Here is a 15,509-nt window from a genome sequence, read left to right on the forward strand (position 1 = left end):
ATTATGTTTTTTTGGTGTTTGTGTGGTGGTTGATACTTTCTCCTCTACCGACGTTTTTCCTACCACTGATGTTGGTTACGCTTCCACCAGTGATAATGCCATTACTATGTTCCATTTTATTATATTGACCCTTGTTTAAAACATATGGACCATTTTTCTAAAAACAGTGAACCATTCACTTAAATGAAACACTAGAATGTATGTTACAAAAAAGATTGTTTTATCAAAGTACGGATCATTATATATTAATTCTGTGTACAATTTTTGACATGCATGACGTTTTAGTCCATAGTAATTTTAGTGTGGACCATATACATGTAAGACTCTAGCATTTTAAATATGTTTAGAAATATTTAAGTCAATTCTATCAATGATTCAAAAATTAGTCAATACTAATGGAGGAATGAGATTCACCCAATTTAATTACATTTATTTGTGTTTTGTAGACACTATAATAGAGGGTTGGGACGCCAAGTACATAAGCATGAATGAAAAATACACCATGAAAATCACACTCCAAATACCATCAGGCACATAATTACATGCTTAACCCAACATATAAATTTATGTTGTCGTCTTAGTCGCGAGCAACTACAACAATTTGCTTGCCAATATTACGGCCAGAGAAAAGCCCAATTAAGGCTGAAGGAGCACTCTCTAAACCTTCAGCAAAATCTTCTACATATGAAATATTGCCATCCCTGATGTTTGGTAGGAATTAGGATCATTTCTACATATTTAGGATAAAGATGATAGTGATCAAAAACAATGAATCCTTCCATTCGAATGCGCTTTAGGATAATATTTAACAAATTATGAACACCTTCTGGGTGTTGCAGATTGTATTGTGATATCATTCCACAGACAGGGATTCGACCATTGAGTCTCATGTTTTCAAGAACAGCCTCAAGCATCTTACCTCCAACATTCTCAAAATATATGTCGATGCCCTCTGGAAAATGCCTAAACAGTGCAAGATTGTAATATTTGAGTAATGCGATATTAGTTAGTCTATGTAACAACTGCTGCAAACATTCGGATGTTACTCTTATGTGAGTTCTTGTTACTAGCAATTCTAGTATTAGTAATTTAAAAATTCTTTTCTCTCACAATATAATGTTAAAGATATGTTTATATATATCTTTGCACTTTTTGGTGAATAGAAACTCACCTCCTCAACGCAGCATCCAAGTCTTCCTCTTCCTTGTAATTGAAGGCTTCATCAAATCCAAATTTGTTTTTCAACAGATGAACCTACCATGCAGGAAATTTGAGAATGAAAACCCATTATGGCCTGTTTGGATTCAGGAATTTCATTTGAAATTCTGGAATTGGGCCAAATCACTTGTTTGGATCATCTAAGAATTTGGAATTGTATTTGGCCCAAATCCAAGACTCATAAGAAGTAAGGCATAATTGGAGAATTTGAAATCCAACCAAAACATATGTCATTTCAAATCCAAAATAAGTGTCAGTTTATTTCTATCTCCTCTCTCATCACTCTCCCCCTTCTTCTCTCTCCCACCATTAACAATACCATTACAAACATGTTCAAATTATGCATTTGAAATTCCTAATTTTTCCCAAATAAATCATTTGGATTTGAATGTGGGGATTTACAATTCAAGAATTGAAATTCTAGAATTGAAATGAAATCCATGTTCCCAAACACAACCTTAAAGGTTTCAAAAGCAGCAAAAGTTTTTCTTTTTGAATTCTATGAGCCTCTACATTCAAGATAAATGATAAATCAAGAATAGAGATTGAGCAACACAATGCCATAAATAATGCTTCAATATAAAGAATTGAATGATGTAGAATATAAATCTAGTATTCAAGAACTCTCTGCCAATTAGACCAACTGTTTTGTCAACAAGTACTCTCGACGCTCAGAGCCTAAGGTAAAGGACATACAAACATAAAGACCAAAGCAGTAAGAAAATTACCTTCTCTTTACTTCCAGCAGTTCCAACAACATAGCAACCATTCAATTTTGCAAGTTGTCCAACTAGCTGACCAACAGCACCAGACGCCGCAGAGACAAAGACACGATCACCCTTCTTAGGATCCCCAACCTTATAGAAACCAACATAGGCTGTCATGCCAGGCATCCCTACAGAATGGTAGAAAATGATTTTAACATTTAGAAAGGCTATAGACAATGCAAGGTGAGGACACCGAAAAAACTGCAATGCTAGATAAACCAAGCAAGAACTACCTTTTGCTACTATACATTAAGGTTGTCCCTAAAGTTTCTTGTTCACATTTTACAGCCCAACTTATGCGAACAATTTCAGATACTTGAATCTCATGACCACGTACTGATGCGTGTAACCCCACCAATCACCAATCAGTGAACAGGCAACCATTCCTCTATAGGAGATTTGAGTTAACTAATCGAATCTCCACTGAACAATCATTTAAATTTGAAACAAAAACTCTTCATTTTCTTCTACATCCGGTCCTAATAAGTACTAACCCCCCCTACCAACAACCCACCAACAACTTCGGCAACTGTTAGCAATATATTTACTCAATTAGCATGTTTTTATTTCTTATTCTCCTCAAAACAAACTTCAATAGAGGGACATTATAAAATAGTCTGATCTCTGCAAGTCTTAAAATATAGTGATGAGAAAAGAAATGAGAAAGAGAGGTTCTAAACCAAATTTAGTGAACAATTTCAAAATCAATATATCTAAATATTACTCCCTCCATCCCAAAATATAGTTCCCATTATCCTTTTTTCACGGTAATTTATGCAAGTAGAATATAAGAGGGATGGTAAAGATTTCTTGTTTATTTAAATAAATGTTGTATGGAAAAGATGATTTTAGGAGAGAGAGTGGAAAATAATTGGTAAAAGAGCATTAATTGTAACATTTTGGTTGAATAAATAAAGGAAAAAACAAAATTCAAGAAGCAAATAAATGATGGCACACATTTTTTCTAGACAAATTACGGAAAAATGTGGAACTAAATATGAAAATAGGAACTATATTTTGGGACACCCAAAATAAAAATGGGAACTATATTTTGAGACGGAATGAGTAACATAAAATGCATACAGCAACTTACCAAGGATCCCGGTATAGTAAGAAAGAGGTACATCTGTATGCTCAATTTTAAAGAACATCTCCGGAGATGGAGACTTAATAAGACTATATTCTTCCCATCCAGTCATTCCCCATACGAGGTCGCCTGCCTTGAAGTTTGGATGCTTGGAATCCAGAACTTTGGCCACTCCATACCCCGTGATAGTCTGCAAACACTCACCATATCAGTTCAATTCTCTATCACTATTTTCTCAAACAAGGAAATGAAAATATCAACTCCTATGTTAAATCAAGAAGATCTTTGGCACGACAATAAAGCAAGCTGCGCAGAGTTTATCCCCCTAGTCCTACCTTAGCAACTTCATTCTTGTACAATTTTTTTTCATATCCATATTTGTCTATGATCACTTTTGTACAATATGTCTACACACTCATAAGTTGTTCTGTTGACAAAAATGATCATAATTTAGGTATATATTCACAAAATCTATTAAATAAACTTGGGTTTTTTAATAAAATACAAATTTTGTGGAGAAGGACCTAATACAAAATTTTTTTGTCAAAAAAGACCTAATAAAATACTTCCAATTGTGAACAGGAACCACTTTATGAATTTCCGGTCAAATTTACCATTTATCGACGTTGATCCTTTTTTTTTACCCCTAGTTGATTCTTTAATGTTCTGTTCCTATTTTAAATCAAAGGGGGTGCAAATTCTTTAGATGGGTGGATGATGAGATGACACAATGGCAACCAATTGTGATTAATGATCTTGTTGATGAGAAAAAGTTTTTGTTGAATGAGTTGAAGGTGGTAAAGCAAGAAATGGCTTTGATGAAGGCTGATAAATTGAAAATTGAAGCACAATTTGAGACATTGAAGTTGAATTTAAAGATGAACAAGGAGAAGGTTAAGCCAACAGGAATATTAAGTTTGGGGATTCAATAGGAATTCGTGTGCTGTAAAATAGAAACAGAACATTAAAAAGTGAACTAGGGATAAAAAAAAAAAAGTCAACGCCGATAAATGGTAAATTTGGCCGAAAATTCATAAAGTGATTATTGTTCACAATCGGAAGTATTTTATTAGGTCCTTTTAGACAAAAAAAAAATTATTAAATCTTTTCCTACAAAACTTGTATTATATTATGTCCTCTCTGACAAAAAAGCCGATAAACTTACATGCAGCACAAAAATTGACAAAGACTGGGGAGCATATAAACCATGAATGCAAATATGCTAATAGCCTAATAGGGATTAAAAAAAAATAGTAATACCGATCCAGGTGTGAAAGATTCGACATAAGTGGGACGATGATGCTTGCTCATACGATTCCTCATATAAGGGTCACAGGATAAATAGAGATTCTTAAGAAGAATCCCATTAGAATCTTCTGGAACTTTCAGGATTATCTTGGAAGTTGTGAACTCCATATCTGATTCTTTAGGAAACCCAACAACGTAGTCTTTGAAAATAATCTGTTTGTTGCTCACTTCATTTTCAGCCGCCATTGTTATTTGATACTCTTTACTTTGCTTTCTCTCTATTCTGAATGTGGGTAGTGTGTACTTGAGTACTTGTGGTTGTAAGAAGAGTTGTAGTAATGTAGTTTGGATTTTGTAGGAGAGAGAATATAAGTGTGAGTATGAAGTATACAGCTCTGACACTGTAGGCTGTAGGCTGTAGGCTGTAGCCACCTTTTTTTTGCTTCTTGAATGGACTGGAGGCCACGTTTTACTTATCTCTTCATGTCCTTTTGTTAGCAAGTGTGGAAAATGCACTTGTGCACTTGTACTATCAAATACTTCCTCCGTTTCTTTTTACTCGCTACACTTCTCATTTCACGAACTCCTAGGCAATTTTTGGAGAAGAGAGAGGTAGAGAGTAAAAAGAAAAGGGACTCATATGGGAGGAGAGAGATAGAGAGTTTATTGCCCAAAAAAAAAAGTGTAGCAAGTAATTTGAAACTTCCCCTAATGGAAAGTGTAGCGAGTAAAATGAAACGGAGGAAGTATCAATATTGTCAAAGAACTAAAGGTTGAGAATTAGAAAATAGTTTCTGGTCTGTGTTTTTTTTTGTCGGATAAGATCAAATACCAAATATTAAATATGATTTTTCAAGTTTACAACTTCAAGCCTTCAACCCATTGCTTTAATAGTGAGGAAGAAGGCAACAATATTGAAGTTTTATATTCAGTATTAGGGAGAGGGGGATTAAAGAGAGTGAAAAATTGGAGGAAAAGACGAGATTAACACTGGATGTTGATTTCTTTACTGGAATTCTTAAAGTGGTCTTAAATTGTCAATTGAAGTACCATATTCGATCTTTCTCTGCAATTTTTTTATCAGGTCTTTGTGCACAAAAACCTTTTCTATTTGAGTTTATATTATCTGACAAAAAAACTGAAAACAATATTCTATCTATTATAAAAAGGAAGTATGTTTTATCAGAGAATAAATAAATCATAATATATGATCTGATTATAGGCATTGCTACTTTATTGATGAATTATATTACATTTTGTATCAGATGCACTTTTTTCTTAATAATCTGAAAAAAGTGTGTTTTGAATGGTTATAAATTGGATAAAGTTGAGGTTGGGTTAATAGAAATAAATGGTTTTATATTGTGATATGACTAAAAATAGGTTGACATGATTAAACTCATTTTTCATAATTTCTTTTAGGATTTTGAAAGTGAGAGAGTTGCAGTAGTGACATTGAGACACACCCATTATGCAAATTTCCACAAGTCTACTGTAAGTTGTTGAGCTGACCAAGTGATCTGAATCAATTTTATAAAGTACAGACAGTAATGCAAAACGCACTAGTACAGGAACTATGAATTGCATATTCACCATAACAGCTACAAACAACTCTTTTTCAAGAACAAGAAACATATAATTACGCTCCGAACATCACAACTTACACGCTGAACACAAGACATTCACGCTTAGTTTGATAGACCTTATTCCTGAGCAATTACAACAAGTTGTTTCCCAACATTACGGCCAGAATAGAGCCCAATCAAGGCTGAAGGAGCGCTCTCCAAACCTTCAGCAACATCTTCAACATAAGAAATCTTACCCTCCCTGATGTGTGGTAAGATCATTTCCAGGTATTTAGGGTAAAGATGATAGTAATCACCCACAATAAATCCTTCCATACGAATGCGCTTTGTGGTAATATTGAACAAATTATGAACGCCCTCCGGCTCTACAAGATTGTACTGTGATATCATTCCACAGACTGGGATTCGACCATTGTTTCTCATGTTTGATAAAACAGCCTCAAGCATCTTCCCTCCAACGTTCTCGAAATAAATGTCGATGCCCTCCGGGAAATACCTAAGCACAACAAGATATTAACGTACGAGCATCTAAGAACAATTGTGCAATAGTGAAAGCAGGTGCGATTGAGAATTAGCATAGTCCAGTATAGAACAAAATGTTCTCTATGTTATGCAAATAACAACTTATACTAGAACTGGACAAAGCAGAAATCTATTCCCTCTCTCCCAAAATTATCACATGTTTGTACTTTGCATTTTGCTGTGCATGAATGCTTACCTCCTCAAGGCCGCATCCAAATCTTCCTCTTCCTTGTAGTTGAAGGCTTCATCAAATCCAAACTTGTTTTTCAATAGATCAACCTATCATGCAGGATATTTGAGAGGATCTCAAGATCAAACCAGATAAAGTTTCAAAATCAGCAAAAGATTTTTAACTGTATGAGCTTCTTCATTGTAGATGATTGATAATCCAGAAATTAAGATACCATAGATTTTGCTTCAAAATCAAGAGTTACAAAATTAGTACATTAAACTAGTACTCCATTAAAAAACTACACTTATTACACCAAGAACAATCTGTTTTGTCAACAAAAACTCTCAATGCTAGAGATTAAATAAGGCTCAAGAGGACAGACAAACAGAGCAGCAAAAAAATTACCTTATCTTTGCTTCCAGCACTTCCAACAACATAGCAACCAGTCAATTTAGCAAGTTGTCCAACTAGTTGACCAACAGCACCAGATGCTGCAGAGACATATACACGATCTCCCTTCTTAGGAGATCCAAGCTCATAGAAACCAACATAAGCTGTCATGCCAGCCATACCTATGGAACAATAGAAGACAAAAACATAAAACGTTTTTGACTTGTAATTGAGAAGAAATCCTATATCTTTGATATTGGATAAACTAAGCAAGAAACATATCCTCCCATCTAATTTGCAAATCCTTAGCTTAAGAAGTTCCCTGCAGTTTCTAGTTCACATGCTGAAGTCCAACTTCTGTGAACAATCTCAGATCCTTGAATCTCATGACTACATATCGATTCCCATAACAATTAACATACCAGTCACCAATCCATGGCCAAGCAACCATTTCTCTGTGTCTTTAGTAGAGTCGATTAATCAACTCCTCCTCGCCAAAATATCACGTTGGAAGCTAAAATTTCTCACTAACATAACCCATCATGTTCGATAAAAGGTTGGTTTTACATGGCAAATAAAGTAACTATTTCAGTTAAATTAAGCTTCCAATTAGCAGCAATCTATATTTTCTAGCTTATCTTCTCACTTCTCCGCTCGGCAAATCAGTACACACTCCACAGTCAAAAGAAGATGCTGCAAGCAGACATAGGGTATCAAGGGAGCCCCTAAAGAACCGCCCACTGCTTCAAACAAAGCCTAGGAAGGAGATCACTTTACAGTGCGTTCATGTATTCATTTACTGACTCATCTTATTTAGGCACAACCATTATATATCAATTTGCCTGATTGGGTGTTAAGCTACTTTCTGAAAATTTCATGGTATTTTCACTAGCATTCAACTGAAGTATCGAAATTCAAACAGAATTAAAGGAAGGCCTAACAAGTGTTAGGGGGCAGGTCATGAAACACAGATTCAACTACCTTGACTGTGTCAAGGATGTCACTGGATAGGGATATGCCATGACAGAGTTTATGTGACCAAAGTTTGGTGACTCCATCCTCCTAATACTAGTAAATCCTCGATCATGTGGGATTACCGATTACCTCCTCCTCCATCCTTGAGGGTTTGTGATTCCAGCTTTTTCCATTTGGCCAATGCCTCTATCTTCTAATACATTTCTTATCCTTAATTGTACAGCTGATTTTCTCATTTCTTACCATTATTATCAGCAAAACTATTCCACCCTTTCCTTATTGTTTCCCTCCTTGCAAGTAGAATTGTCTGTCTTATGTATTATTTTTTAATTTTTATATTAATCTATATCATGATAGCCTCTATTAGTACTACTACTTTTAGCATACTAAATACCATTATTATATTTTTTTACTTTTGGTCATACTAAGTCCTACCCCCTTGTCACCAGCCCTCCAACCAAATTTTGCATCTATTTCCAGCAGTCTTTACTTAGCACCTCATTTCTTTCCTTATTTTTCCCAAAACGAAGGTTAACAAAGGGACATCCAAAAACAGTCTCTCTACTATTCTTAAGGTAGATGAGGGAGACGACTGTACATCTTAACTTCTCATCCAGACTGGGCTTTCGCATTGTCTTATTCAGGCAGCGAGAAGGTTTTTTTTTTTTTTTCTGTGAACTACTTTCTTACAAAAGAAGTAATGATCAGCTATATGAAAAAAGTGACAAAAAGAATTTCGAAACCTAATATAATTTACTACTTCAAAACTAGATAAATAGCATAGAAATGAACACAGCAGCATACCAAGAAGTCCTGTATAGTAAGAAAGAGGCACGTCCGTATGCTCAATTTTGAAAAACAGATCTGTGAGCGTAGTAAGAGTATATTCTTCCCATCCAGTCATTCCCCATACAAGGTCACCTGCCTTGAAGTTTGGATGCCGGGAATCCACAACTTTGGCAACTCCATATCCCGTAATAGGCTGCAATATTCACCATATCAATCCAACTTTTGTGTTAAATGGAAAGACCTTTATCACTAATTTCTGAAACAAGGAAGATTAAGTATCACATTCATCACTAACACTGTCAGCACTTCTATGCCCATACAACACTGTGGCTCCATTTGGTTGGACGTAAAACATTTTTACTGTAAAATGATTTTCATGGAAAATAATTTACAAGGGAAAACACAATTTCAAAACTAGTTTTCAGTTGTTTGGTTCCATGTAAGAAAAATGATAATAAAAAAAGAGGAAAATAAAAAGGGAAAGTAAGGAGATAGTGAGAGATGTGTACAAGACAGAGAAGGAAAACATTTTTCCTTTCATTTTGAAAGGAAAATGGTTTTCCAACATTAAGAGAGCAATTTTACTCCAAGGAAAAATGGTTTTACACTCTTTTTGCAAAACAAACAATGTAAAATTAAAAAAAAGAGGAAAACAATTTTCCTGGAAAATGTTTTACGCCCTACCAAACGGAACCTATATCACAATTATTTAAGCAGGAACATAAAGACAGGTTATAGCTCAATTTAGTAGGCACTTATAAATGGTAGTAATGGTAATGATTTTTATCATAGTTTTGTAAGATAACATCCATGGTACTGAAAATCCATCCCTAACATGTTTTTTCTAAGTAGTATTAAGTAGAGATAAAAAAAAAATTGTAAATAAAATCACATAACTAGGATTGACATTCCATTCATGATTTTCTCTATTGACACAATTTGTCTTGCTACTATTCATAAGTTTGTCAAATTCAAATGAAAAGAGTGATAATATCATCTCCCAATCAACATTGCTATTTATGCTAGCATAAATATTAGATAATCCAAAACAATTAACAAAAAAAAAATCACCAATTGCAAACACATCAAAACAGTATTATATTTTCCCCCTGATTTGTTTGTTCAACTCCAATTAGAATGTAGAGCAGCATAAATAATCATTTTTTAACCCAAAAGAGACAACAGAAAATCATGTCTGATTAAAATATGCCCAATTGCAAAAAATCACCAATTGCAAACACCACAAAACACTCAAAACTTGAGATTGAATCATTGTCCTAAATTGCTATCTAACCTCCAAAAACAATCATTTTTTAAGCCAAAAGAGACAACAGATAACACTAAACAATTGAGTAATGAACCATTAAAATATAACCAACAGTGTAATAATTAAACAATTGATTAAGGGTATACAAAATTATAATAAAATAATACCGATCCAGGTTGGAAAGATGTGACATAAGTAGGGCGATCATGCTTGCTCATACGACTCCTCATATAAGGGTCACAGGATAGATAAAGATTCTTAAGAAGAATCCCAGTAGAATCTTCTGGAACTTTCAGGAGTATTTTGGAAGTTCTGATTTCCATGTCTGATTCTTTAGGAAACCCAACAACGTAGTCTTTAAATATAATCTGTTTGTTGCTCACTTCACTTTCACTCGCCATTTTTACAAATTACAACTCCTTGCTTTCTCTCTCTTCTTCTTTCAGGTGTTTGTGAAAGTGGGTAATGTGTAATTTTAGTGTTGGAGATTGGGGTTTTTATAGGAGAGAGATTCAAGTGTGAAAATATGCAGAAAATGGCTGAATGTGTACGATGAGAGAGAAAGATGTTTTCTTTTTTTTTTTTTTCTTTTTTTTTGGTGAAAGATGTGTTCGAGAGGGTGAGTGTGATGTGAGGTGTAGCGCTCTAAAACTGTGGCCACATTTTTCATGGGCTTTGCTAAACACCGCCCTAGAATTTCCTAATAACGCCCTAAATACGGTATTTTTATATCATATTTATATACTTGTATTTTTTCTCTCTCCTCCCCTTGATTCACTTCCTCATTTTCCAGATTTTTTTACCCTTCTTCCTCCACTTTCTCTCCCATCTTCTTCCACTCACCACTAGACACCGGTGCCACCACACAACACCGCCGCACCACCACCGCGGGAACACCACTGCACCACCGCCGCCGGAACACCTACCCCGACATACCACCACCGCATACCCGACCATCACCCCTCTGTTTTTTATTTCAATTTACAGTGAAATTTTTTTTAAAACAAAAAAAATTAAGGGGGCGTCCACCATAGACGCCCCACCACCGGTGGAGGTGCCCATGGCAGGTGCTCCACATGGTGAGGCGTCTGCCATGGGCGCCTCCACCGGTGGTGGGGCGTCCATGGTGGACGCCTCCCTTAAATTTTTTAAAAAAAAATTCAAAAAAAAGGCGTCCACCATGGACGCCCCACCACCGGTGGAGGCGCCCATGGCAGACGCCTCACCATGTGGAGCGTCTGCCATGGGCGCCTCCACCGGTGGTGGGGCGTCCATGGTGGACGCCTACCTATTTTTTTTTAAAAAAAATTCAGAAAAAGAAGGCTTGCTCTTTGTCAATCTGGAAAATCCACTGGACATTCAGGACTCCACCCATACAAGATATATCTGCCAAATATATGCTCATGAATCAAGCCATGAAATGATTCAGATAATATCAACATGATAACTTTTCAAGATCAATATCTTCATTGTCCTGTCCAGTACCAAGTAGTAACTGAAGCATCGTTCTTGGTACATCTGGATCAAGCACATGTTGACAGTACTGGAAATAACTGAGTAGCAATGCGTACTGCCTGAATTTAAAAAAAATAGAATTATGGTAAGCATGGCAACTTGTTTGGTTTTTTTTTTTTAAAAAAAAAAACATTATGAGAGGTGGTAGTGTTGGTGGTGGTGGAGGGGACATGTAGGTGATGGTGGTGTGGAAGAAGAAGGGGAAGTGAGGAAAGAGGAGAAAATGAAAAAAACAAAATAAAAAATACTAAAATACAGTATTTTATACAAATACAGGGCGTTACTAGAAAAATTTAGGGCGTGATTTAGCAAATGAGTTTTTGATTCATCAAGGATTCACGCTCTCTTTCTTTTGATGACAATGTTGTTTGGAAAATGATCTTCTCTACCTTTGTTGTTTGATTGGACGAGATTTACATACGAAGATTAAGGTAGGAAAGTGTGTTACATCCTCTCAAATTTCTTCTATGTAAATTTCCTCCATAATTTTATCGTCAAAAAGAATTTTCTCCATAATTTAATTTTCCTATATTTTATCCTTCCCAACAACTCTAATCTATATCTATCTATCTATACAAATATATTAAAAAACGTGCATAAAGTCTTAATCAATATGCTAAGTTGTATTTAGTGTTATTATATATCATAAAGTATTATATTAATAAATAATTTTTTTTCTTATAGCCTAATACTAGTAAATATACTAAAAGGCGTGTATAATAAGAAAATGTGCCACATGGCGTTCTCTATAGGGAGTTTTAATTCATGTGATCCATGTACAATAAAAAAATTTAGAAATTGCATAGTATAGGGTCTGATCCCAAGATCTCAAGTACATATACTAAAGTCTTAACCACTAGACTAAGTTGTATTTAGTGTTATTATGATAAAGTATTATATTAATAAATGAAATTTTTTCTTACCCGGAGCATAGTCCGGGCCTAATAACTATTTTTCCTTCTTAATGCTTGTTTGGTTGAATATAAGGAGTGCGAATTTCTTGAAAATTTATTTTTCCCATGTAATTATATTTCCTAGAATTTGCTAAATATTGTTTGATGATTCATGGGAAGTGAAATCACATTCGAATTTTCACTTACGAGGCCCCCTTATGTAGTAAGTAATTTCCTCCATTTTGTGAAAACTAAAACTTCTTTGAAATTTCTACTTTCCATGAATTTGTCAACCAAACAAATCCAAAAAATTTCAATTCTTAGAATTTCTTTTTTATATTAAACAATGTCAACCAAACAACACCTTAAGTTCCATAAGTTTCCATCAAACCAAATAAAGATATAATAATATTCATTTTTGTTTTCCATCAAAAACCAAATCAAATCAAAACAAACCCTCAAATCATAGCCTTTCTTGTTGTGCGCACAAGGAGTGCTTATCGAATGAGCCGAGCCGAAATAGCATTAGGCTCGGTTCGAGCTCGTTTAACTTTTCATGGGCTCAGCTCGACGAGCTTAGGGGAGCCGAGTTCGCCTTGAGCTCGTGATTAGTTTTTGCTGCTCGAGTTCGGCTTGTGAGCTCGATTAGGCTCGAACTCGGATTCAACTATGGGCTTGAGCTCGTTTGGGAAATTTATTTTGCGAAAAATTTGTATAAAGTGAGTTCAATGATTATATCGTCATTGATGATTTCAATATAAAATATTTTTTTAATATAAATTTTTTTTAATATAATTTTTTTTTAATATAAATTTTTTTTAATATAAAATATGTTTTTAGTATAAAGTAATAATCAAGTTGTTCACGAGCTTTTCGAGCCGAGCTTTCCTTAACTTAGCTCGGCTCATTTAAATCTCGAGCCGAGCCCAAACTCGAGTCGAGTCACAACAAGTCGAGCTTTGGCCGAGTTTTGACCGAGCCGAGCCCGAACTGTTTCGTGAGCTTGTCATGCCCATTATCACCCTAGTGCTCACATTGTAATTTTGATCAATTAGAAGTGCACCGTTGCAACTTTCGATTTGCAAATAGTACTACTTAGTACTCTTAGTTGCAATCAAACCTAGAAAAGGACGACAATGATTTTTTTACTATCTATGCTAAAACATTAACATTAGATCATTTATATTTGTACAAATTAAGAGTGTGTTCTCTTCACCTTATAAATCCTGATTTATATGAACTTATCTAAACTCAATTGAACTGAATTTATTAGACCTGATTGAAACTTATTGGACCTGATTGAAACTTATTTTACCTTATTTGACAAATTTTTTGATGAGAAATAACAAATACTATCCCTCGAAATTAGTTATGACATAATAATTAAAGACAAATTATAAAACATTGTAATGAAGATGATTATTATTGTTAACCTTATTTCACTAGTATAATGTTTGTAGTAATAAACATTGTAATGAAGATGATTATTATTGTTAACCTTAACCTTATTTCACTAATAACATAATCAACTAATATTTTTATAAATAATAAACAATAGTGTGATTATAATACTATATAATTATAGTGGTAGCTAAATAAAATTCGAACTTTTAATTTATTGATCATTGACTATTTGGACCTTGTTGGACTTGGTTAGAATTTATTGGACCTGATCAAACCTAATTGGACCTTATTGAAACTTATCTGAATTGATATGAACTGGATTGATCGGACTTGAAACTTCTTTTATGGTGAATATAATGCACCCTAATACTTTCTCATTCTTTTAGTTACAACATACTTATATTGTTAATAATGGTCAAACTTGATAAATTGTAACTGTATACATATTTAAATTTTTGATCAAAATTAATTATCAAGTAAAATATAATTAGATTTATTTTAATACATATCCCCTCAAAAAAAAGATTTATTTTAATACATATATTTCAATAATTGATTATGTTTCTAGTATTGTGTTACACGGAGATGAAAAGGATTTTATAAACGAATGGTATAACACAATATGTCAATATATTGTCTTCTTTTGGAGCAAATACATAATTATGTAATTCTGTCTATATGGTGCGGGACTATGTCTATTCGCTGTGAATTAAAGTTGGACAGAAAATGACTTATGAAGACAAGGAAGAAAGCAAGAGAGAAATATCAAGGGGTGGCCAAAACTTGGTTCGAGGTTGACGTTTTCTTTCAAAAAGTTATGGAAACTTATACTTCTAGTTGAGAAATTCGTTTTAAACTCTTTAGCAGAAAGGTAGGGTTAATTGGGGTTTATACTAGGTCTGAAAGTTAGTAAATCGATATGTATATCCTTAGATATTAGTTTTATATAATTTTTAATTTTATAGAAATATTAATAGTTAAAATAAGGAAAATGATATACATAGCCCTTTATAAGGTGTTTAAAATGGAAATAAAATATTGAATCAAGCATTTATTACCTCAGTCGATGTGAAAATGTGTCTTGAATTCTTAAACTGTTTCCATTTAAAGAAATGTATTTAATGCTTATATGTAACCCTAAGAGCTACATATAACATTACCCTTAAAATAATGCATTAACAAATATATATGTCTAAAGAAGTGTGTCAAGTAAGTTAAAGCCGCTCCCCTCAAAAAAAAAAAAAAAAAGTTAAAGCCGCTTATAAGGATAGATACTTCTTGCAAAAGGTGAGATTAAATCCTAGGTGATGCTAATACCATTAGGCCATTATCTATGGCTTAGAAGTGTGTCAAATGTATGAAAAAGATCAGATGAAGTATAATTTATTAACTATACTAAACGAAACTTATTTTTGTTAATTTGAACTTATTTAAATAAACTAAAATTATTATAGGTCCTTATTAAGAGTTGCACAATTTCATATAACTTTATAGTTCAAAACAAAAGATAACAAACCTTACTATATCTTCTCAAAGGCCTTGCACTTCATGATTTTTTTTTTTGATTCAGAGGAGGCCAAGCCAAAGGAAATAAATAAGACAAAAGAAAAACCAAGTAAAGGAAAAAAAGGCAACAAACTGCCAAACTAATGAGTCATCGAACGTGGGAAGGCCAC

At 33.9% G+C, this 15,509-nt stretch overlaps 1 protein-coding gene and 1 pseudogene across 1 annotated transcript; both read right to left on the reverse strand.

Annotated features, from left to right (window-relative positions):
• Positions 1-371: 371 nt before the first annotated feature.
• Positions 372-4,757, reverse strand: LOC104889048 (2-alkenal reductase (NADP(+)-dependent)-like; annotated as a pseudogene).
• A 1,079-nt stretch (positions 4,758-5,836) lies between these two features.
• LOC104889049 (2-alkenal reductase (NADP(+)-dependent)) lies at positions 5,837-10,623 on the reverse strand. Its single transcript, XM_010674187.4, has 5 exons — positions 10,189-10,623; positions 8,770-8,947; positions 7,006-7,172; positions 6,625-6,707; positions 5,837-6,402 (listed from the first exon to the last, which is right to left on the reverse strand). The coding sequence occupies exons 1-5, from the start codon at positions 10,420-10,422 to the stop codon at positions 6,024-6,026; spliced, it is 1,041 nt and encodes a 346-aa protein (XP_010672489.2). The 5' UTR covers positions 10,423-10,623; the 3' UTR covers positions 5,837-6,023.
• Positions 10,624-15,509: the final 4,886 nt, after the last annotated feature.

This window comes from Beta vulgaris, chromosome 3 (assembly GCF_026745355.1).
Source record: "Beta vulgaris subsp. vulgaris cultivar EL10 chromosome 3, EL10.2, whole genome shotgun sequence".
Lineage (NCBI taxonomy): Eukaryota > Viridiplantae > Streptophyta > Magnoliopsida > Caryophyllales > Amaranthaceae > Beta > Beta vulgaris.